Source organism: Trichosurus vulpecula, chromosome 5 (genome assembly GCF_011100635.1).
Source record: "Trichosurus vulpecula isolate mTriVul1 chromosome 5, mTriVul1.pri, whole genome shotgun sequence".
NCBI lineage: Eukaryota > Metazoa > Chordata > Mammalia > Diprotodontia > Phalangeridae > Trichosurus > Trichosurus vulpecula.
In genome coordinates, this window is record NC_050577.1 from 5176107 (window position 1) to 5201641 (window position 25535).

The window sequence follows — 25535 nt, forward strand, 5'->3', positions numbered from 1 at the left end:
ATGGTTCTGTTTCCATCTGGGAAGAGAATTGATGACTAGAAAGAATAACAAATGTGACCTTGTTTTCTTATGTTCCTTATGCTTGACTTGATTCAAGCTCATGTTTGACTTTGTGGATATTTATTTTCCCCTTTGCTGTTTTTCACCCTTGGTGAGGTGACATTATGGGCTCAAATGTTTTTAGGGCCTTATGGGCCTCTTTGTTGTGGTGACGGCTTCATAGTGGTTGAGGCGGTCATGATAATTACTTACGTTTGTCCTCTCCCAACTTGTTTGAATCTTGGTTTGAGTACTTGAGGTTGCCGCTGTGGCCATCATATGCAGCATGGTCTTTGCCTCTCTGTCCTTTTTTCTGATTTGGTGTGGACTTTTACTTAGCCCTGACTCGTCCACACTGGACAGGATTGGCTTGTAGATCAACAGGCAGGCCGTTTGTTAGCCGATTGGTCACTGTGGGCATCACTCTCTGCGGAGGCTTTGATTTCAGATTCCTGAGTACTCGGACATCAAACAGCTGGCCACAGCAGAACGGCAGCCTCATTGGACGGCTCGACTTTTGACTGGCTGGGGGATGATGGCAGCTAACTCCGCCCCCTGCGCCTCGGTTTTCTGAGCTTTAAAATGAGGATATGAACAGCTTTCAACGCTGGCTCTTGGGATTGTCATCAGGACCGGGCTGTGTAAATAAAGGGTCAAACACTGCCAAAATGTGAGCCCTTCCTCGTCCTGTTCTTGAATTCTTCCCCCTTCCATGTGTGGCCATGCAAGGACCTTTTGATTTAAAGAAAACCCAGAAGTCTGAGTCATATCACAGATCTAAGTGTGTTCTTCCTTGGGGGCAGGGAGTGAAGGGTGCTAGCTCAACGTGGCAGATGGTAGGAGAGTGCAAAGAGCGGTGAAATTGAATTCACATTTTTTGAAATTAATTTTGTCTTTCCACAGTGAAGTTTGTTTATTCCATTTGCCTCTCATTTTCTCTCTGAGTGGATTATCCTTCCTTCTTCTGAAGTTTTCACATGTAACATTTAGGGCACCCTGGTGGGGCAGTAGAGAGAAAGTCAAGCCTGGAGTCAGGGAGACCCAGGTTCAAAAATGGCCTCAGACAAAACAGGTGATAGCTGGCTGAGTCTGGGCAAGTCACTTAACCTGCTCGCCTCAGTTTCTCCATCTGTAGAATGGGGATAATCATAGCCCCTGCCTCCCAGGGCTGTTGTGTGCAAGCATAGTGCCCAACACATAGTAGGTGCTATAGAAATGTTAGCTGTCATCATTATACTTGCTGTCAGTATTACTATCACTTATTATTATTATCGGCAATCTGCAGTAATATTATCCCTTGAGAAACAGGCCCAGATCTGCTACTGGCCCTTGGCTTCTCATTCCTTTTCCTTCCCAGAGTCTTACAAGCTGAGTCATTTAACCTCATGAGTAAATTGATGCCTTTAGTTTTCTTAAATAACACAGGGCATTAATTTCAAATAAATGTGATGTAGGTTTTGTGACAAGAACTTAAATGCCTGAGAAAAGAAATCATCCTAAGTCGTGTGCTCATTTTCCCTTTGATTACAAGGTGCATTCTTGTTTCCTAGTGTTGAATTCATTTGGTTAATCAGTCATTTCAGATGCTCAGAAACAAGTATGAAATACCGAACACTTTGCAAGCATTTTTCCCTAATAGTGCATATGAACAAAGCTATCACTTTTTTCACAGATGGCACAGATTTTACATTTTAAAGGGTTATTTTTAATCAGTTATTTCTGTTGTTTGCAACTTAACTCTTTTTCAAAACCAAAAACTTTATAAATTTCAGTTGATATGTGAATTTGACAAGGCTCCAAGTTTATTAGCCTTTTCATCTAAAAGCCAATTCACATTTGTTAATGTAGTATACCATATGTTAAAACTGAATATTTAAGAGTGAAAGTAAGCATGAAGTTATAAACTAAAGTCAAAGATTTCTCATTTCTTAGTATTAGGGGAACATTTCCTAGAAGTCAAGAGCTAATTAAAGAAGTGATTTCTAATCTAGAAATAGCCAAGATGATATTTCTTAATGTCATTTTTTGAAACTGGACTAGATGTGAGGTTCCTTCCAACTTAGAGATTCTCTGAAATGTACAATCTGTATGCCGGCCTCCTTGAGAAATAAAAACACTAAAGCTGACATTAACATAACTGACCAAAATAGATGTTTCTTAATTCCTTTGCTACAGTAATTTCTAATATTATTTATAGGAAAAAAATGCAATTTGCCCTTCTTTGTAAAATTAATACAACTCAGAAACAGTAAAATCGGTAAATAAAACTATCCACTTGGATCAGAGATGCCTGAGATGGGGCACAAGCATCTGTAGAAGTCATTTCAGGGAATCATGAAATTAGTAATTATTGGGTGTCTTCCACGTACCTAGCACTGTGCTAGGTGGCTACTGAGATAAAATAGTGCCAGCTAAAGATTTTCTGTTCTAACTTTTGTGTCTGATGTGCAGGTAACTATAAATTAGGGAATCTTAATTCTGGAAAGTCTTCATTTTCTAAATTGAGCCCTAAAAATACCATTTAAAAAATAGTGTGTTGTTTTGAAGTATGACTTTGATTCAGTAAACCCTCTTGGGAAGATAATCTTCATTGCAACTTTACTTCAGAAAATCTAGGTTTGTAGTTTGCCCCCACAATGGACTTTATTGCTATGCTTCCTTAAGGCAGGGGAGTCAGGCCTAGCTTTCTTGTGATAAATTAATCCCTGTTCAATGACTGTGTGAAGGTTGGCTTGTAGCAGAGAGCCATCAGAGAGGGCAGGGACTCTCCTCCATCTGATATGGGAGATCAGGGACCGTGGATCAAGGTCCTGAGAGGCCCACTTACTGCTGGCTGACATCATGGTCTCCTGATTAGACCAAGGCCTTGACTCACTATGACCTTGGGAGGCTGGTTGTACTGGGAAGTGCACTCCCACAATACCAGGCTTTTCAGGTTCAACCACAAGCACAGCCCAACATTTTGAAGCCAAATATCAATGTTTTTGCCAAGAATACGGTTAAGTAAGAATTGACCATATGTTCCTTGTTAATATTTTGGCCCTTTCCCCCTGTCATGTGTCATTTCTTTCTTGGCCTGCACATGCCTCCCCTGCCTTCACAATGTACAAATCAGTACTTGCTGCCACTCAGGATGCTTTGGGTGGGAGAAAGGGAAGGAAGATAGCAAAGAAATTCACTTTGTTTTTCACATTCACATTAACAGCAGCAATCGTATCTCTGAAAATAAGAGTTAATGTGACATCTATTTCCCTCCCCCTTTCCCCTCCTCACCCCCATTCCCGGTAAGTTTCTACATTTTTTTTTTTCATGGTGGTTTTTCTTGGGTTCTGGCAAAGCATCTCTTCTCTGGAAAACCTTCTCTGTGATTGTGCCACTTTTCACTTTCTTTCTCTCAATGGAAATTAGAAGCATTAAACACATCTCAAATCCTTGAAAATAAAGATATTTTGAAGTGATGTTAGTAATACCACCGCAGTGCTAACAATCTTTTTGTGTGTCTGATATTGGGACTGTTTTGTAGTTTTTTTGGTGAGCTTACTGCCACCTATAACCAAATTTATTGAGCACCCAAAATTTCATTCCTGAAAATAAAAAGCAGAAACAGTAAGTGAATACTTGTTTTATGGACCTAAGTACAAGAAGCATTGGAGAAAGCGGACAGAATTAAGTGTGAGTTACCTCGTTTTGAATAGTTGACTGAAAGTTTAGATGTATAATCAATGAAAAAACTCTCTGCTTTAGATAAGAAAGATATTTTTAATTGGGATAATGTTTTTATGTGGCTTTTTCATGCATGCTGCATGTCCCATGGTGTACTTCTAAGGATATCCACAATTACCTAATTGTTAAGGAAATTAACTATTTGGAGTATACTTGGGTTTTTTGCAATTTTTTTTTTTTAATGAGGCAGTAAAGGGGTACATGCCAGCGTGGCAGAAATCAAAAAGAAATGTTTCCGAAAGCTTTTGATGAAGATGCTTGAACCTTCCTCAAAGGTTGACTCCAGCCAGCCCTAATGCTTACTGCCCAGAGTAGGGGTTCTCGGCTCCAGCTCAGCTGCCTTCTTTATCATTCTATTAAATTGCTGTGTTGGTTCAGATAGCGAAATGCCGTCTGCAAGCATGTATTGATTGACCATTCTTTGCTCATGTGATGAGAAGAGCACTGTTCTCTTAGGAGGCGTTCCCCCCTTTTTGGTAAAGCAGTCGACTTAGGACTTGGAAGTGCCCGAAGCCTCCCCTAGAGATGAGTGCCCCACACCCTGCTGCTCCTCCCAGGAGGGCGGCGTCAGGTGGAGCGTGGCTCTTGGCACCTGACGGTGGGGGCTGATGTTAGAATGTTTCATAAGACGACGTCGTGCAGAGCTGTTATGATCTCTGAATGTTAATGTTCTTTTCTTATCACTTTACTGTGTAGATACCCTTCATGAGACACATCTCTGCCACAGCTCATCCTCGGAGGCAGTCCTGGAGCCCTCTTTGTAAGGGTGATTTAAAATGTGGATAAAACTCTCAATAGAGTACCTAAAGTAAAGGAGAACAGCTATCTTGACTTATCTTTCTATAAGCTTATCACGACCAAAAGTTGAGTTTGCATAGAATGGAATTGATCGGTTTGTCACTCACACTGACAAGGCAGTTAATTTGCCTGCTTTTTTTTTTTTGCACTAATCAGAAACACTTGGTATGTGCATTGTTGGAAAATACTGGATAAATGTCTTGTCAGAATTGTCCTGTTAAGTAATGTCTTTCTCCCCTGTGCTTCCGTGGCAAATGGTGATATACAGTGCTGGGACTCAGTGAAGAGGGACAGAATCTATGGGACTTAATGCCGTGGGCTGCTCCTCCGCGGTGGTACGGAACAAAGAAAGCCATGCCCTTCCTCTAGTCTGCTTCCTGTTCTATGCCGCCTAAGCCGTACGTTCCGATTCCAAACAACGTATTGTGGAATTCCTATAGAAGCCTGTTCTGTGAAAGGATTGTTTTCTTAACCATGCTCTTGCAGTGCCGGGAAGGGCTTTGCCTCTGGCAGCGCTGGGCTTCTCATTCTGAAGTCGTTATCTTGTGCTGGAAGCCAGATCCTGTGCCTCTTAGCATGAATTACTCAGTGTTTACACTTCTGATTTAACCATGTGAACAAAAGGATCTTCGTGTTGCTTTCTGCATCTTTGTTGAGCAATACTTGAAATTTGCAGTCTTTGAGGTCTTTTCTGAGCTCACTGTGTTCAGGCTGAATTCGTTTTCCCCAAACATACATAGTGAAAGTATGAGATCACCAAAAGGGTACTGAGTGGTCTGGCTGCACCGTGTGCTCGCCCAGATATCTTCATCAGCATCTGTATCTTTCCAGGGAGATACAGGAATTATATTTTCCATCTGCAGCTTTTTGATCCAAATTTAAAATCAACAGCAGAAATGATTTGAATTTACTCTAGCCTGAATTGACTTGGAAGAGACTTTTTGCTGAAATACTTGTAAATGACAACATAATTCCCTGTGGAAACTCCTGATTTATAGTGGTGGTTTGGGTTGAAAAGAAATTAAACTTAGAAAAAAACCAATGAAAATGTTATAGGTTATTGAGGAGAAAACACAAATAAAAAGATACTGTATTCTCTATATTATAGCTATATCATAGTAGAAGACCATATGTTTGGCTAAGATGTTCAATAAAAATAACATGGTGTGTGTAAAATGGTGTATAAATTGAGATAATTAAATTATCAAAAGATATTTTACAGCATATCCGGAAAAGATTAATATTCTGTAGCAAAGCATTAAATAGTTCTGTTACATTGCATTAGAAATCCGACTCCAGATTGTTGTCATAATGGAGGAATAAAAAAAATTATCCTTTCTAGAATCTAACCAACTTGAGAAAAAATGACAACCGTTTTACTGATGGAAAAATGCTAATGTGCTAGCAGCCTTGGCCTTCGGTAATGTCTGATTAGAAATTACTTATGGTCACTTTTTTCCTTGCTTGAAATCATTATGCCAAGTGACTTTTTGTGCCTCTGTTAATCAAAACTGTTAGCACGCTTCCATGAGAACACCTTGTAATCCTGAAGACTGAGAGGTGATCATCTTTTTGTGGGCAGATTTAAGTATCTTTTGTCTCACAGCATAAAATCTCAACTCCATAATTCATGAGCTGGTTTTTGCAAAGGTGAGCTTAGCAGGGGGAGTACCATAGAGGTGGTGAGATCAAACACTGCCTGTCCTTCCTAATGGCCTCTCCTCAAAACTCTCCAATTTTCCACACTATAAAATTGACCTTGTCCATAATTGGCCCAACTGCTATTCTGAGGTGATATTAATTTGTGCTTAAACAATCTGTACTGCCAGCACTTCAGAGCTCCGGGGTCTGGATGTGGAGTGATGTGTGCATATTCATCACACCCAAGAGGGAGAAGGGAAAACTGAAGATGAACTTAGTCATTTTAAGACAGGAGAGAGAGAAAACCAATGGCATAAAAATAGCTCGTTTTGTCCTGCCCCAATGAGGACACCAGATGATCCCTCACTCGGTCATTTTTGCTGCGGTCTCTACCAGACCGGTCACAACCTTTCTGTGACTTAGGAGCTGACAGGCAGGTACCACAGGGCCCCCACAATCCAGTACCTTGTGGATTTTCTGGGAGTGAGCCTCCTGTTCCATTTGTACTTAGACTGGTCCTTTAACAGCTTGGAGGCATGGCCTTTAAGGACCCAGGCATTTTCCATGCCCTGAGGAGGGAAGTGGCCAACCAGTAACCATTATCCATAGATGGAAGAGTGGGGGTGGATGGACAGGCCGATGAGGATGGGCTCAATTCCTTTAGAAGGAAGCACCTAGAATAAAAATTCTGGTTATGTTTCTAGAAGGAAGAATTTATTTCATTTTCACGAACATGAAATTCACTCCTCTTCCATAAACGTGGAACTCCCCCTTCAAAGCAGACCCATGACAGCTCCTGTTACTGAAGCTTCTCCAGTGACTCTTCATTGTCATGCATTTGTAATCTAGAACCTCGCAGATAACCAAGCTGGCTACTTCATTCATTGATTACTTATTTTATGTCTTGTGTTTGAATGCATTTCTTATTACAGTCATAACATGTGCTATGTCCATTTACATCGGTCACCCCCACCAATAGTCACCCTTTGAACCCACTTTCCCAGCATGATGTGCTGAATACTTATTGTCCTTATCAAATAAAAAAAAGTTACTGGTTTAACATTATTGGTCTAGTTTTTATTTGGACCATATTTTGAGAATATTATTATCACAGACCCATTCAAATATGTTCATAATTGCAGTTTCGCAATTGTTTAAAAAACCAGTATAATCATCTTGAAATGAAATGGTGTTTTCTATTGGAGAGATTTTTGTTTCCAGTTTCTGAAGCTGCGTCTGTAAGCTGTTATCTAAAGATTAGATTATTAATGTTGTGTTTCAGCGACTCCAAGGTAATTACTTTCACAGCTTTAGACTGCTACTTCCTCCTATAAACATAGAATTATTGAGGGGGAGGGAGTTGTTTGATTTGTGTGTGTGTGTGTGTGTGTGTGTTTTTTTTCAATTTGGTGTTTGCTATCTGTTTTTTGTTTATTTTTAAAAAATGTTCTGCCTGAGTCAGCCCTCTGTGAACTAATATGTGTGGTATTAACTATGGTGACTAAGGATGTTTCTGTGGTGGGCATGCTTTGCATCTCTTATTCCTTTATGAAAATGCAGGCCTTTCCCCTGCTCTCACTCCTAAGACTTTCTGGAGGCTGGCTGATAAGGCTGCCTGCTGTGCCAATGGAGGAGATATCCTGAAATCGGACTCTGGCACTGGGCTTTGTAAATAAAATGAGATTGACCTCCCCCAGCCATTATCTCATTTATCTGATTTACATGGTAAAATCAGGAGCTACACTATTGATTAGAACATAATTAGATAATTATGAAGAGAGAAATACAAAGTTCTGTGGGGTGTGAGCCCAGCAGGACATTCTGCCCACACATTTCCAAGGGCATGAGCAGATGGAGATGAGTTTGTTAAAGAACAAAGCAGCCGAGCTTCAGGTATGGAGCTAGCTAATCAGCCTCTCTCCCTGGCTGCACGGAGGTACTTGACCTTAGTCCCTGGATTTTTACATCACTGTATGCATTTGTATGGTTTTTCTTTTACCATATAACCTGAGTCCTGCGTATGTCATGTCATCATCGTATCTTTTTATTCAGGAACTCCAAAGAAAATTTGTAGATGAGATAATTTATTTCCAATTAACATACTTTTATGCAAAATTATTTTTTATTTTCCTTCCAAAAAGTCATTATTTTCATTCAAAATTGTTTTGATCAAAGTATATGCTGGATTTAATGGAAACACTTAACACTTTAATTGATAAAGATTTTCTATCTCGACATGTATAGAAAGAAAAAAGATGTATTAATCTTAACATTAAATGCTATTTAAATTTTGGCAGGATGAAGAATTGTGTTCATCTACTATGATTTGGAAATATTTTAACACATGGGACACATCTTTAGATGTTTGATTGGAATGATTGGCAATTCTACAGGGATGGAACCCATCACCCTGCATTTTGAGAGGGTTTTTTTTTGTTTGTTTGTTTACTTCTGTCTGGATTCCTTTTGAAACATTGATTGAACTTTTTTTTTCCTCTATAAAAACATATGATGGAATAGGCAAATCTGACCCATCAGTTCTGCTGTCAAAAAGAAAATAAAGGAAAAGAAAAAACAAATGTAATGTTTAAGATTAAAAGCCAGGCTGACAGTTTTGCTCGAAGCCAGCTTCTCATTCTATGTCATTATAGACTTGGAATGTGAGCCCAGTGGGACATTGACTTCCTGTAAAGGGGACCAGACTGGCCTAAACTGTGCACCCCTTTGGAAGCGAGGTCATTTGCCTGTGGCAAGCTTCGTTTTCCTCTAATACCGACATTATTTCTTGAATGTCCTATGTGCTAAAACATTTCAGGCCAAATGGATAGCAAAAATGCCACAGAATGGGAACTGAAAGAGTTAATGCCATGCATGGAGTCTTACCTCCTGTATCAGCCAAGCCCCAAACAGAGCCACCATGTATTTATTACTGTGAGGGGGTGATGAGGGCATTTTGGGATCCTCCTGCTACTTTTTTTTGAAAGGAATTCAATGGAAATTTACTACACAGCTTTATCATATGCCATCCAAAAGATGTCGTTCTCTTTTACATTTTAATTCTGTTCTTTATCTTTTTTGTGGACTAGTAGTCTTATTTGGTGATTATCTTTTGATAAATGAAGGCCTGCAATGTTAGACATGAGGCCACTCCACGGTTGTTTTTGAAACCCAAGAAGCTAAACTTACCTTTATCCCCCTTAAGGAATCATATCTTGATGTGTGCATTTAGTAGGAATTTAATTAAATAATCAGGTTCCCTCTGTAATTAGACGAAGAAGTAGAATTCAGATCTCATTTTGCAAATTAAAAACAATATACTCTATTAATCTGTGTAGTCACAGTTTGATGCTGTAAGAACACTTCCTTAAAAATATAATAAACCTTTCACTTCCCAAATATTGTTTTATTCTAGTCTTTAAAAAAAGCAACTTCTTAATTTTGATACTTGATATTTTTACCCTTGAATCACCAAAAAAGAATTGGATTATGAGATATCACATGCCACTATCAACATATGGCTATTAATGGGCATATTTGTCTTTAATACATTTTTTCCAATCAGCATAATAATCATTATTAGACACAGTTTCTAAAGTACACATTTCAAAATTTAATCCAGTTGTTTTTAAACATAATAGAGAAGAAATGGAAGAAATTTTTCATTTTGTGTGATGAGATTATTTCAGCAACATGTGAAGTAAATGCCTCGTTTGAAAAAAACCCACCCCAAATCACAGCAGATCACTGCCCTTTTTCTCATTCTCCTTTTACCTGGTAGCTTTGTGCTAGGTGATTAAGTTACGGAGAAGTGCTTATTACATGCCTTCTGGAAGACTATCTTTATTCATGGTACAGCTAATGGAATTTTATAACCAAAATAAAACCTTTTTTTGTGGGTAGCCATGAGGGCGTTAATACAGACTGTTGGGCTTCCCTGTTGGTAAGTAGAGTGATGGGTGTGCAGGGCTGCTAATGGTGTCTCTGTTTTGTGTCTTTGGTGTTCCTTTTTTCACACTTGGGCACAGTCATGGCCTTCCACATTGGGTATTTCTGTTACTGGCATACAGAGCAGTGTTTTTTTAGTATTTGTTGCCCAGTTTCCCAGAATAGGCTGCCCTAACCCTTCCACATGTAACTAGAGGTTGGTTAAAACACGGTCTAAGAAGCCCATAATTCCAACATTAGAAGGTACCTTAGAGGCGTCCTCGAGCAGCCGATACCTGACCAAGAATCACCTCGACAGTGTTCCCAACCAGCAGGTCCAACCTTTGCTGAAAGACATCGAGTGAGGGAAGACCCGCCATTCTTTGAGGTAATCCATTCCACTATCTTGACAGCTCTGATGGGGAGGACATTGTTCCCTACTGGAAGCCTCCAGTCTTCCTCTGTGGAATTTCTGCCCACTGCTCCTAGTTCTGTCTCTGGGGTCAAGCAGGTCCAGTTCGTGTTAGTCTTTCACCTACTTGAAGCCTTCTGTTCTATATCCTGAATCTTCTCCTCAGTCTCGGTAGCCCTGTTCCTCCAGGTGGTCCTCAGGTGCCCTCCTGGATATTCTCCCCTCAGTCTTACTAATTGTGGTGCCCAGAGCGAGATACAGTGCTCCAGAAGTAGTCTGACTGGAGGCAGAAGCAGTCCATAGTCACCTTCCTTTTTCTGGAGATCACACTTCTCCTTGGGAGAAAGCTTAAGGACTGCCTCTGCTTTAGGGACTGCCATGTTCCGCTGTGTTCTCCTCTTGAACTTATTGGACATTGAAATCTATCGATTACACCAAATTGTTCATATTGTCTACATAGATTAAAAGATAACTGTATAGAAATATTTATCTCTTTACATACAGATACATCCAACTACATCTGCACGTCTGCTGATCATTTGTCTGTCCTTCATCCATCTGTCTCTCATCCATCTATCCATTCATTTGTCATCTCTAATTTGTCCGTCTATAATCATCTTTCTCTCTGTCTATATCCATCCATTAATCTATCATTATCTATCCCTCCTATCTATCCATCATCCATCCATCTTTCTATCCATCTGTCTATCCATCCCTCCATCTTTCTGTCTGTCCCTATCCAACCATCCATCTACCTATCCTATCTTTCTCTCTCTCTTTCAGGAAGAGGCAGTGGGGATCATGGGGGAAAACCCTTAACTTAGCAGAGATATGAATTTGGGAGCTGTCTCTGGTACTTGGTGCCTGTTGGTGTAAACCACGACCTCCCTGAAAGTATCCCACTTGGTGTACCTGCCTCTGAGAGTTTCTGTGACGATAGTTTGAGCTAATGTCATGGATGCACTTTGTCAGCCTCAAAGTATCCTATAAACACCAGCCGCCATTGTCATCTGCATTACATGACTCTGTGTGTGTGTTTATGTTAAAGTTGGATTCATCTGAATTTTAAATGGCCAAGAATATAAAGGCAATCCCTCTCTTGGGGAAAAATTTGGTCTTTGTAGGTTTTGGTGGATCCTTTAATCACTATTTGTCTTTGCCATTTAATCCCCAAGCTCCAGCTAACCAGTTTATTAACTAGAATTGTAGAGGGAATGAAGAGATGAGAGACTCTGGAGTCTTTTAAGTCTTCTCCGGTCCGTGCTCATCATCTCTGACATAACTAATGTTATGTTCTCCCTGAACCCAAAATCTTTACATAAAAGGAGCATTTGGAGGAACTGAGGCTATTTAGCCTGGAGAAGAAAAGGTTTAGGAGGGGATCTCACAGCTCCCTTTAAAATATTTGAAAAGCTGCCATGGGAGAGAGGAATTGGCCAAACAGGGGGAGTGGGGAGCAGCGAAGAAGCAGAATCAGACTTGATGTCAGAACAAACTTCCTAGCCCTAAATAATGTTGTGGACTATGGGGTCCCCTTCCCCCAAGTGGGACAGTCATTTGTTAGCTGCTTCTCAGGGGGCCTTGTTCCTAAGGCCTCTGGGGCCTTCCAGCTCTGAGATTGTAGGATTCAGCAATCCGCATCAATAAAATGTCCCACCAGTTGAGCATTTCCAGCTAGCATTAGAAAAACTCGCCCCTAAAAGGGTTCCTAAAACCCCTCCTCAGAGTTCAGAACTTCAAGGGCTCCCCCATAGTCCAGTACTCGTTCAGCTCTGGGGCTGGAAGGGACCTCAGTCACCTGGCATACTGTCATTTGACTTCCTGGGAAGGATGCAAATCTGTCTGGAGCTCGGGCCCAAAGGGATAGGTTATTGGAGGTGCTGCCACCCTTCCATTGTCTGCAGGTCAGATGCTTCAGGGTCTAGTGACTGGGCTCTGAGGTGTCATTCGGTTAAATGTGCTGCCGTTTCAGATGAATGGCTGTGTCACTGACAATTACAGGCAGGAACACAGGGAGGGGCTCTAAAAGTGTCCAAATGCTCACATTGGAGCCTCACAAAACACCTGTGAGTCAGGGCCTGTGGGCTTCCTTGACCCCATTTGGCAGATCAGAAAATAAAAGCTCAGAGACGTCCAGTATCAGAGGTTCAGTGTTTCAGGGCACAGTCCTTTAGTATTCCCATACTAAATGGGCACATGGCACAAGGCATACCCGCCCTTCTGACCTAGTCTGCATTGGCCCGGGGGACCAAGAGGAAGAAGACCAGAAAACAGTGCTGATCACTCTCCCAGCTCTCAAAATGCTGGCATCTAAGGACATTCCAGGTCCCAAGAAGTAGCTGAGCCCCGAGCTTCTCAGCTTGGAAGGCCAGTTCTTTGTTGGCTCTAGGGGCAGAAGTGAGAGCAGTGGGTAGAAATTGCAGAGAGACAAAAGTAGGCCCAGGTCAATTATGGGGTCTTTAGTGAGGACCTTGGGTCACTGAAAAAGGATCAGGCGATAGTCAGAATACTCCAAAAATGCAGGAGCATATTCTTGAAGCATTTCTGTCTGAAAACATTTCTAAACGTTTGGTGCTGAACTAGCGGAGTCCCTCAAGAGCTGTCTGGAAAGTTGAGCAATCCAGAAACATTCATTCTTCACGTGTCTAGGTAACAGAGATTTAAACCTCTAAAGGAAATTAAGTCTCTGACAGATGAACTGCTTGTGGGTCTGAGGTTCTGGGACCACTGTAACCTAGGCATTTTAGAGGTAAGGAGTTGAGGCCCAGGGGGACGGGCTTGGCCCAAGGCCATGCACCAGCTAAGGAGCCAGGCTGGGAGTCAAACCAAAGTCCTGGGCATTGTCTTGTACTGCCTCAGATAGAGGAATGACCAGAACTTTGAAAGCCAATTCTGTCAGGGCCCAGTCCACCCAGGGAAGCAGCATCTGGTTTGTTCTTCCAGATCTTTCTTATGGGGAGGGGAGGGGGACTGCTGATATTTTTTTTGTTTGTTTTATGAAACTTACAAAGATTTAAAGATCATATTTATATTAATCTTAGCCTGATAGTGACTAGCTGTTATTCCAGAGTATCTCATTGTTCTTGTATTGTGATAGGAAGCTTTAGAAAACAAATGTTTTCAGAGTGATAAGTTCTCTCCTTTTCTAAGTGCTGGAGAAAAGAATGCCCTGACCTCAGTCCAGGGTTAGTGTCTGTGAAGCAATCAGCTTTCATTCAGGTGCCTGGGCTTGAGGCTTGGAACATTCCCCACACCTCTGACTAGCTCTGTGCTCCTGCCAATCCGTTTTGAGGTGACGGGGTATTTATTAGGGCACTTTTTAATGTGGAAGTTGAGGTATTGAAAGTTGGAAATCTTTCTTTTCCATAGTTAGTTTTTTCCTAAGTATTATTTGCGAGAGTGGATAGTGGCCTTCTTTGCTAAGAAAGGTAACTCAATTTACTGTCCAATAGCAATTGCGATTTTCTTCTCCCCAGTCCTTATTCTTCTAACAAGTTTGGTGTAGTTGATTTTTTCCTCCCCTAGTTTTTTTAGTTTACAAAGCTTAAATTTAAACAGTCAAGAGACCCCAATAAATAGACTCAGACAGAATGCATTTTGAGAAATTGTTCCTTTAATGAAAAAGAACCCCGGGAATATGCAAATAAAGTGAGGAATATTACCCTTCTCCATAAGATGGATGAATTTCCATTCTTCGGTGTAACACTTTTCCCTTGTTACTCCATCTGATATAAAATTATTTTTGTGCAAAGCATAACAAGGCAGTTATTTGCTAGGAGACTAAGGTTGTCAGCAGCAGAGAGATGAAATAGATAGTTTAAATTTTGTGAACTGTAGGTGGTAAACACTATCAAAAGGAATGTTAATAAGCTTACAGTAGTTTTATAGAGAGAGACTGGAACTTTTGAAATCTAATACAGCAGGAGCCAGCAAGGTTTTTATAAGTCAATAATAATACCAAATTTTCACCTTTCTTATTAAAATTGTCTTGGATTTATTTCTTTTTAAAATGAGACACTGACAAATAGTATTATGTAGTATTAGTATGTTGTCTATGTTAGAACAAAAGTAAAATTAAGAGCATGCAAAACAGATCCTGTGAAGTTTGCCTTGGGAATAAAGAGAGAAATGTTAGTTGTAAAGCCCTGGTTTCGGGTCCACATAGAAGAGACTGGGCCCAGAGTTCTACAGATCCTGGAGAGGCCACGTTTGGTTTGTTGGAATGTTCTCAGCAATAGAAACGGACTCTTCCTGCCTCCTGGAGGTTTTTCACTGTCCTTATTCACTTATGGGGAAACACCTAACTTTGTCCTTCGTAACTGAAAGTGTTGTGGCTGACCGTGGCCGCCATGCATGTGGCCCTCCACTGGGCGCCAACCTTTCTGTTATTGCAGTTTTCGAAATGATTTCAGTTTGTTAGTATTTATTGTGGCTGTCGCACTTTGTTTTGCTTGACACGTCTGCTTGAGGTTGAGGGTCTCTGCATTGTCTGTGTTGTTTTGGCCACCCTGTCGTGAGCGGAGGAAGGAGTGCTTCAGGGGGTCGAGGAGGCCCGGCCTGCCCACCTGCCGGCCGCCTCAGACATGCCACTTCACTCGATGCAGAAATACAGTCTCCCTGTTTCCCCCGCAGGTGTGATGGATGCGGACTCTGCTACCATTTGGGCTGTTTGGACCCCCCCCTGAAAAAGTCTCCTAAGCAAACAGGCTATGGATGGATATGCCAGGAGTGTGACTCCACGTCTTCCAAAGTAAGTGAGAAAGGCCCCCGGCTGGCCCTCCTGGGGCGGCAGCTTGGCCTGCTTGCTCCTGCCCTTGGCTCTGGGCACATGGGGTGCATATGCACCTTTGGGACAGACAGACCCTGAAAGAGTGTGCTGCCAGGTAGGAGGGAGGAAAAGTGTTCATTCACCCAGACTGGGTTCTCTTTGTGTTTGTTGTTGAGGAAATGGCTGGCTGTGTGCACATACGTGTGTGTGCATGTACATGTGTGTGTGCGTGTGTGCAGGGAAGGCACTGGGGCCCTAGGCCGGGAGGAGATTGCTCAGGCACCCTCCCAAGCATGTACTTGTTACTTGTGGTCCTTCCCCTCCCAGGCGTTCCAGGGCAAGAATATGCCACCCCGAGTGTCCAGGAAGGAGCACAAAGGTCATGCTCCCTGTTCTCCTGACAGTTCTTCAGAACACGCTGGCCCTGTGGCCTTTTCATCCCAGTCCCTTAATGGCCCTGCTTAACAAAAGCTTCGATGTGTTTTTCTACAGTGTCGCTGTAACTAATTCCAGCACAAATAAACTTGCACTGAGCTTATGTGTTTCTAATTTTAAACAAATCGTAGAAATCACTCCTTTTGGACTTGAAATCCTGAAGCCCTCTTCATATTCACCCATACCAGCCACTTTCTTAAGTACTTCCTAAGCCTCACCGTGTACTGTAAAGCGAGCCTGTGGGGAGGCTTTGTGGCCTCCGGGCTGCCCATGGGCTCTGAAAATCTTCCTTCCACAGGACAGAGGAAGGACAGGGCAGGCACTGGGCGTGGGCTGTTGGCCCTCCCTGGGATGGCCCTTCTTGGGGGACTCCAAATGGGCCTTGAAGGTCTGGCCTCCTCAGCAGCTGGTCAGTGTGAGGCTTCAGCCGCAGGCTCTCGTGGGAAGGAAGTAGGGGCACACAGGGAGAGACATTGGGGCTTGAGCCTCTTCGCAGGCAGGGTCTGGCCATGGTCATCTTCAGCTTCACTGCCTGATGAATGCTACAGAAGGGATGAGGGGAATCTTGTTCCTTTGGTGATGCTGGAGATGTACTATTTGGGAGGGGACTGGAGGGATGCTGTGTGTGGGCTTGGGCTGCCTCCTAGTGGTCAGCAGCTGCTACTTCAGTTGGCTTTCTAAGCAGCCAGGGACTCAGAGAGGGCCAAGAGCCGTTTGCTCTCTCACCCCTGGTCCCATATGCCCTTCCTGGCATAAAGCCTAAGGAAATATGCTTTTGTGACCATCTATTTCCCAAAATTGAGAAGCAACCCTTCACACTTCATTTCAGATTTGTGTTCTGCAAGGCAAACAGTATTGTCTATGTGCTTGTATAGTCAAAAACTGATTGTATTGACTCAGAAAAAACACAGAAAACTCCTTGCCTTCCACCAAAAGAGGCTTCTTGGAGCTGAGGGATGTGCAGTAGGAAGGAATGTTTGGTTGTTTGGTTTGGTCTTTTTTTTACTTCTCTCCGTTTGAAATGCTCAGCTTTTGGTCTTTCTTCCAAATCCAAAATCCAGGGTGGGTGAATGTCGTCACATTCTTCTGCAAGAACAGAGAGACTTGGAATCACATTTTCAGTTTCTGTAAGGAAGACTACTGTGTCTTTTTTCCATGGAAAAATTTTATAAACTATAATTTTTAAATATGAAACTTAATGTTTTTTAAATTTGAAATTATTCCTTCCTTTATGGTCTTATTATGTTTATTGCTCAGATGGTCATTTTCATAGTAGTGATGCTGACCAGAAAATAATAAAATTGATTTTGTCAGTGGTAACCTCTGAGGTATTTGGGAATAAAAGATTTTAAGCATCATAGTGGGCGAGATCCATAACTTTCTTGCTGATCTTATAAAGAGAAAATATGTTGTCGCTGTTTAAAGAATTGGTGCAAACGTTTTAGGGAAGGGAAGCAGCAGCATGTATCAGTTGACAGAAGGCATGTGGGGCTTGGAGACAGGAGGACCACAATCAAGTCATTTAACCTCAGTGAGGGAGCCTCAGTTTCACAAGCTTGTGAAGTGTGAATGAGGGAATGTGGGATAAAAGACTTTGCAGAGTCTAAAGTGCTGGGGAAACACTAGTTACCTCTTTTTTTTTCCTTAACTTAGGCAAACTAAATCCTGAATTGATCCTAAATTGGATTTCCATAAAGGAAATCAGGTATTCTCCTTGAAGGAAATTTAATAAAGCTTCTTTTATTTTTTTTTTTCCTTTTTTTCTGAGTAGAAATTGTGACTCATTAAGAAATTCTTTGAGGGGATGAGATTTCTCCCGCTTAGTGAAGAGTATGGGGGAGATGGCCGACTGGAAGGAAGTGGGCCAGTGGATGGGCCAGTGATCTGGGGAGGGAGGGCCAGGCAGAGCAGGGGAGCTGGTCAGTTGGCTGCACAGTGGATTACTTTTTGAAAAAATGGCATCCTTTTCTTCTTCTTCGAGGCTCCACATTCCATATGTAAGAGGAAGCCAGTGGACAATGGGAGGGAAGAGGACGTAGATTGGGGGTCACCGTCATTTTGTTAACTGGCTGATCTCAAGCAAGCCACTGTGCAGCTGATGTGGATGGAAGCATTTAGGGCTTACAGAAGCCTTTATTTACATCAGTTCATTGGATCCCACAAGCAGCCCTGTGAGGCAGGAGTTACAGGGGCCCAGGAGACACAGCACTGGGCCTGCAGTCAGGAAGTCTTGGGCTCAAATCCAGCCTCAGACATTTCCTAGTAAGTCACTGAAGTGCTGGCTGCCTCAGTTTACTTAGCTGTCAGTGGGGATAACAACAGCACGTGCTTCCCGCGGCTGTTGTTAGGACCCAGTGAGAACATATTTTTAGAACCTTCACTGAATGCTGCTATCCTTACCATCCTCCTTTTACCAAAGACCTGGGAGCCTGAACCATGGAGGCTCTGGGTGTGCCCCTCATCTCCTGGAGCTTGCCCCTTTGGCTACCTTTCCCTCCCTCCCCTCAACATCACCCTTCAGACGAGCCTCTACCTCTGCTGAGCCAGTGGCATGTCAGGTGCTTCCAGGCCACATGGCCTAAAACCGACAGCTGCTTTACAGATGCCTGCCTTTTCTTGGGGTGCCCCATGACACCCAGACTCTGAGCAGCCTGTTCCTGTCTCCTTTTGTCTGTCAGAGAATGGACTGATGAGGACTTGGCTGCTGGGCACAAGGGCAGCAGCTTCTCTGCCAGTCCGTCTTCCTATCACTTGTGTGTGATGAGGTGCTCAACACCAAGGGCTGAGGGGAATTCTCATCTCACAGAACCTGGGCCTTCAGGGCAGATTCGGAGAAACAAACTTAGGAGTCCTTCCTTCTAATCCCATCACCTTTTTCCCTGGCAGAGGAGCCTCCCCAAGCCCCAGGGATGCTGTGACCTAACGGGACAGTTTCTCGGATAAGCAGTTTAGTCAGCGTGCGAGCAAGCACTTGACATCACACCCACAGTCACACAAGTGTGGGCTGAGTCTTTTTTCACTTACTGCCTGTCGTCCTCCAGAGCTGCCAGGGAAAAGTTTGTGGCTTAGTTTCTGTTGGTTGCATCCAGTCTGTCACCACTCAGAGAAGTTCGGCCCAGCTATCCATACCAGAGAGACCCATTTGCACGAGCCCTAGAGAATTCTTCCTCAGTGGGGATGGTGATGTATGACTTCCCAGGGGACCTGGGAAGAAGCACAGCAACCACAGGCATCTGGGCAACTTATGGTGAAAGAGAAGATTCTCTGGTCTTGTGTGGAGGTTAAGTGATGGCCGATGGGCAGTCAGAATAGAGCATGGGGTGTTATGGATGGACTGCAACCTGCAGCCGTGAAGGGAGCTTCCAGTTTAGTGAGATCCCAGACCTCCTGGGATGCTGGAGTTCTACTTTCCTCATCAGACTTGACTCTCTGTCTGAGATGGGTGCTTGTGGTCTCCATGCTTCCTAGCCCTTGCTCTTGCCTCTTACTTTGCTAGAACAGGACCTGGTCTTGTGCTCGCACTCTCCTCGCCCCCTTTCTTGTCCTTTTGTCTTCTGGGGGTTCCATGCATTCCAGCCACTTCCTGGACGCTTGCTTTTCTCTGCCCTCTGAGGTTTCTCTTTGTCTTTGCAGATTTCATCCTCAGTACCTCCCCTTTGCCTTTATTTCCTCAGTTGAATTTTAGGTCATTAGCATTTGTTTAAGCTTTCATTATAGGCCAAGAGAATCCCCCACCTATTTGGATGTTGCACCACGAGGACATTTAAAAATCAGATTCTGCATTTATTCAGCAGATAGGAAAGGAAAGCGTGATTTTTTTTTCATTGCGTTCCTGTAGCATTTATTTCTTAGATGACAATGTTTTCCAGTGTGAGTGTATGCCATGGATGGTCCGACAGCATCTCCCTATCTTGAAAATGAAGACAAAGGACTTGTTTCGATATGTTTAAATGAACACATATGTATATTTGCTTTAAAATTGCTTTCCCCAATTTACAGCTCTGCTTTTCCAGCCGGGGAGGGTAAGGGTGTAACCATCCATCATGTTCGTGGTGTGCCTGGGCTATGGTATTTTCCTCCAGTCTTTCATCTTGGTTTAAGATCTGTTTTGTGAAGAGCTGTGGAGTATACATGACAGGTCATTATCCTCCTGCTCTGAGATGAGCCGCCTTAGCCCAGAGACTTTATGCAGTCACTCTCATGTGATCTTTCTGCTGGGTTGCGCTCCTTTAGTGGTGATAAATTGTGAGTGCGTGCGTGTAGAATGCTCATTCAAGTCCTCTACAGAAAATGTCTCTGACCCTTCCCCCCACCCCCACAATGCCTGGCGTACCAGCTGGGAGGAAGAATGGGGGAGGGGGATGTTGTTCGTCATTTGGGTTGCAAAGCATTCGTTGAGCATTCTGCCTCTCTCTTGAGAAGAGGTCAGGGCAATTTCTCAAAGGTATAACTTGCTGCAATACATTAAACAAGCAAGTTTAATTGAGCTAGGTAATGTTGGAAATTGAATGTCTGGGTTTTATTCATTATTAAGATTTATTAAAAATATGAAATAAAAATGAATTATCTTTCAAATGCCCTTTAAAACTTAAAGCATTTAACTTGCTCATAAAATAAGATTTTATATGTATAATTTAAATGTTCATTTGGCCCTGGGCATTTTATTTGATGTTAGGTTGAAATTTGTTTCTCAGTTTGATCATGTATATAAAGAAAGCACTTTGTAAAACTTAACAGTGTTGGCTGCTGTTATCGCCACAGACCTGGGATCCTAGCTGGAGAGCTCTGTGATGTAGGTGCCTGAATTCACACCTCATGGTAGAGTTGCCAGGAAGGAGCTGCCTTGGATTTCTTTTCTGCACTCACTACATTCACTGCTGGAGCTCCCTTTGGGGTAGAGAGGTCTGGTGCTGCACCTGTGGGGTAGGGTCGGAAGCGCCAGGGTGAGCGGGATGGTGGCAGCAGAAACAGCCTGAGTGTCGGAAGTGGAGTGCATGGGGGATAAGAGGATGGGGAGACAGCTGGGTTGGGAGCAGGTTTGGGGGGTGGCCTGTTTTTAGTATAATACGGGACCTGCACATGTTTGTAGAAGAAAGGGCAGTGTCCAAAACAGAGAGAGAAAGGGAGACGGAAGTAGAGAGAGGGTACCAGCACTGGATCATGATAGAACACATTGTGTGGAGATGGGTCTGCAGTACAGCCTGGGAAAGGAGGGGATGTCTTTGGCCAAGGCCTCTGGGAAGAAGCAGCCAACCGAAGGTCCAGGAGGCCTCAGGTGCTAAGTGCTCTGGGCGCTTCAAAGGCTTGTTGGAGAAAGTGCTGTGGAAAGGACTGTGTCACCAGGACAGCCTGGACAGAGGAAATCTCAAATTTGGTTCTGACCTGAAGGCTTTCTTTTTACAAACAGCATCAGTAGCATTCTTATTAGAATGTCAATTAGCAAGCATCTGCTAAGTGTGTGCTCTTTTCCTGGCGCTGTGGTAGACCTTAGGATGCAGAGGCAAAAATCAAACAGTCCCTGCCCTCAAGAAGCTTCCGTTCTATAGGGTGCAACCACAGATACATAGCTGTATGCAAGATAGGTACAGGCCCTGGCACCAAGGGCCATCAGGATGGGGCTTGGGTAGGAGATGGCCCTTGTACACAGTCTTACAGGATACCAGGGGCTATGCAGGTAGAATTGAAGGTCGAGTACATTTCAGACAGGGAGTCCTGGGAGACTGGCCATTCGAGGGCATGCTGTGCTGTGTGTGTATGAGGAAGACCCACAAGGAGGCCAGTTGGACTGGACGGTTGCGTGCAGGAAGGGGAGCAATGGGGACGGTTGGAGGGGGCCAGGTTGTGGCCTCTTTCACCGCCAGAGGAGTTCGTGTTTGATACTGGCGGGAATAAGTAGAGCCAGGAATTGATTGAGTGGAGGGGTGATGAGGTCACTCGTGTCCTTTACAGAAATCTCTTTGACAGTTGGGTGAAAGAAGGATCAGAAAGGGAAGACTTGATCAAGGAAGAGAGACCGTTCCAGAAGCGTAGGCTAGTGGTAACTGAGGTCCTGTACGGGGCTGGGGAGGATGCCTCTGAGTGGAAAGAAGGGAGATGGGATGAGAAATGTGCTAGTAGAAAATGTGTTCTGTTCACTCTCCTGCTACCAAAGAGGGCGTGGAGAAAGAATTCACTGGTCAAGCATTGAACTGATTAAGGTCACTTGTGCCCTGAAGGTGATGGGGTGATTTCTCAAGGCTCCTTTCTGCCCTCAAGTTTTGTGATTCTCTTAAAGAAAGCCCTGTCTTAAAGGAATTGCCACTTTTTAGTATGAGTTATTTAGGCAGCCCTAGCAAAATCGAGTCTATTGAACCTGCATGGGGACAGTGGGAAAGGGATCAGGTTATGTCCCTTTATCGACCTCACCATGGTAGGCCTTGGAGTGTCTGAGTTGAGTCCAGTCCTACCTTTTCATGCTTGACGCTGGCAGTAAAGTTTGAAATTCCCTATTTCAGAACAGACAGTAGAGGCTTGCCGGCCACGTTGGCTCTCCCTTGGCCAGGACGGTTCAGGCCTGCTTTGGTCTAGGCAGTGTGAGAACACAGTGTTTACAAGCGGACTTGAATAATTAAATCCACAGCGATCTACTCAGAGAACAAACTGCTTAGGGCTACTTCCCCCATTCATTCTTAGGCTGTTAAGGAGTTAATGGACTTTGGAAGGGAGCCCTTGATTTCCATGGTGATGTGTCCGTCTTCAGTCCCAACTTTGGCCAACTCCTTCTTGAGTATCTGGACCCTTGGTGCTACTGGCTTCAGTATGCTACTCCTGATTTCTTTTACACCAGATTAACATGTTGTAATCTAAAGTCTGGTCACCCAAGTTGCAGGAATTCTTAATGTTTTCTCTGAAGGTTTCTTAAAGGTTTATGTTACACTGTTATGTTCTGATGGGAATTAAGTTGGGTTTTTTGCTAAATGTACCTTTTGATAATGGTTACAAATGATTATTTGCTTCAATGATTTGAAACTCTTTAGTGTATGCTTATAGAGGTTACATTTTTTTATAGTCACTTTGAAAAGTTCAGGCAGTATCAGTGCATTTTATGCTGTGAATCTTTAAAGTGTGAAATGATGAGATCTTCAGGGATGTCCTCCCATCATCTGAAGCCATATGAATTCAGTAATTTTCTAGAAAATCTCCCTTTATATCTAGTAAAAATTAAGATGCTTAAGTAATATTTGAACATTTACTTCTTACCACATAGGATTGTTGTGAAGAAGATATTTTAGGACCTTGATCCTGAACTTAGTAAATGTGTGTTGTTGTTATTAATCTGCCTACACCAGCGTCCTTCATATTCCTCATCACCTGATGGTGGGAAGGGACCTGGGCTTTTTGAACAGATTCTTTCAGGCCCTCAATGAGCTTGGACCATCCTCAGTAGCGTAAGGGGGCTAATTAATCTGGTGTTGAGGTATGGCAGTTCACAAAGATAGTCTTCAGAGGCACAGAGGCATCCTGCGTCAGCTGATGAAGGGAGTCTGCCCTAGTGAAATCACAGGTGTTTGGAGTCTTTGTAACTCACATCAAACAACTTTGTGAATCATGTCAATCCGTGGTTTCTACGTGGTTTGGGTTCAGTGACAAGACAACTCAAGTAAACCCCCTTATCTGTCAGCACATTGAGTCTTTGCTTTTAATCAAAGTGACAGAGATCCTTAATTTGAACCATCCTGGAATGAGAAGGAAGTCATATGCACGAGGTGCCAGATGATCTCTAGGATCTGTGGAGCGGCACCTTGTTTTCCCTCTGCCATTTGGTATAAGATTTTCTTCATTTTAACCACAGAAATGTCTAGCTTTCTCCAGGGAAATTTTCTTAACAGAGCCAATGCCTCCCCTCGCTTTCCACCTCCCACCCCATGTATTCATGCATTTTGAGCATGAAATGAAGTATTTGCAAGATTTTAGGATCCCAGGATAGAGCTTGTAAGTTGGCACCCATGATACCCATCTGACTCTGAAGGCTCTCCATTGTTCGGGTTGCACCCACATCACACCAGCAGGTGGTACCAGGAGCCTGGGTCATCAGTGGTGGGATGTGCTGATGGTCCCTAGGGAGAAAACCAGGCTGTGGACTCCAGTCCTGAGCAAGAACAAGGTCTGAGGCAGGAGCTCTAGCCAAGTCTCAGCATCTTCACACAATGTTATTTCGACTCCTGTGGGGTAGGGGCATTCTAGGCCACACTAAGTCTGCGATCAGGTCTCTTTGTAAACAAAAAACATAACTGATAACAGGAGCAAATAAGCTGGACCAAATTAGGCCACTTCATTTTGGCCTTATAGAAAATAGGGCTTTCAGATTTTCTGTTAAAAGACATTTGGAAGTTGACTCTAAGCCATTGGCATTCTAAGCAGAAAGTAGTAAACATTTATTAAGTGCCTACTGTGTGCCATATACTGTCCTAACTGCTTCTAGGGATGTGGAGAAGGGCAAAAGATCTCTGCCCTTGAGGAGCCCACAGTCTAATGAGGGAAGGTAATAGAACATAAAAGGAACCTGGAGGGAGTGGGGTGAGGGAGAGAGAAGAAGCGTATCCAGCAGTGGTGGCCTAAGGAAATCCTGCAGCCAGTTGGGACGTGATGAGGTAACTGCCCTGGCTGCCCTCCTTAAGTGGAGGATCTGGGAAGTGCTCTGATGTCAGAGGGAGGGAGATGCTCTAGGCACAGGGCGAAAGACAGGCCCTGCCCTTGAGGCAGTCTAAAGGGGGTAGACAACAAGCCAACAATTGATTACAAACAAGATATAGACTGGATATTTTGGAGATGGAATCTGAAGGAAGCCAGAGAAGCCTGGAGGGCTTGGGGCCAGGAGCAGAAGGGTAGTGTTCGGGGACAGGATCAAAGAGTAGGGGGTGGGGAAGCGGAGGGCTGAATGAGAGTGGGAAGGTGTGGGGTGGAGGGCGATCATGAAGGGCTTTGAACACCAAACCGTGACCTGGATTGTACCTACTTGGATATATTGCTCATTGACTACCACTAGAAGGTGGTTTATAATACCAGTGTTGTCAAATTCAAATAGAAACTGATCCCTGTGCCACATGTTGACTCAGAAAACCATTAACATTATCTGTTTTATTGTATTTTTACTTTTTTTGTTAAACATTTCCCAGCTACATTTCAGTCCGATTTGGGCTAACACCTCTGGCTTATACCATGATTTTTACACTTGTATTTTTGGACTGTATCTATGGCCAGAGCCACCTTGAGGGATGTTCCTGTAGCCTGGCCAAGAACAGAGGAGAGAGATGACCGGTTAGGACACTTTAGGAGGCTATTCTTAGTAGCTGCACTGAAAATGCAAAGGTGGAGATAAATGGAGAGATGTAAGAAGGAAAAGCTATAGGATTGAGTGACTAAATGGATGTGCAGAGAGATAAGAGAGTCAGTCTCCCTGGACGCTTCAAACCTGAGTCACTGGTGCCAGTGAATGAATGAATAATGAATGAATGGATGGCAAAGGAAGGGGAGGAAGGTGCACATGCTAGGCATGAAATGAAGAGGGGCTTGCTAAGGATGAAAAAACATTCAGTAAATGCTTACTCCGCGTTAAGAACTTGGGACACTGAAAATGAAGACAGGCCCTGAGATCGAGGAGCTTCCGAGGCAGGCACTGGACTTCCTGCAGGACCTTAGCATTAGGATGCTTTTCCTCACGCCCAGTCCAAAGTTAGCTTTTTTTTTCCAACCCCCTGCTCCAAGCTCTGTCCTCTGGACTCAAGTCAAACAAGTTGTACCCTCTTCCATGTGACT

The 25535-nt window shown here is 43.4% G+C and overlaps 1 protein-coding gene across 4 annotated transcripts in view; it reads left to right on the forward strand.

The window, feature by feature from the left end:
• Nucleotides 1-25535, forward strand: part of PHF14 (PHD finger protein 14) — a 174348-nt gene that overhangs the window by 114589 nt on the left and 34224 nt on the right. For 2 of the 4 annotated variants that reach the window (XM_036759514.1, XM_036759515.1), the window contains exon 17: nt 15170-15287. The exons of 1 other annotated variant lie outside the window; for it this stretch is intronic. In XM_036759514.1, coding sequence (XP_036615409.1) covers nt 15170-15287 — 118 coding nt within the window. Of the gene's footprint in view, nt 1-15169; nt 15288-15632; nt 15786-25535 lie in introns of those variants that run through there. One more of the 4 variants, XM_036759513.1, reaches the window with a different exon arrangement.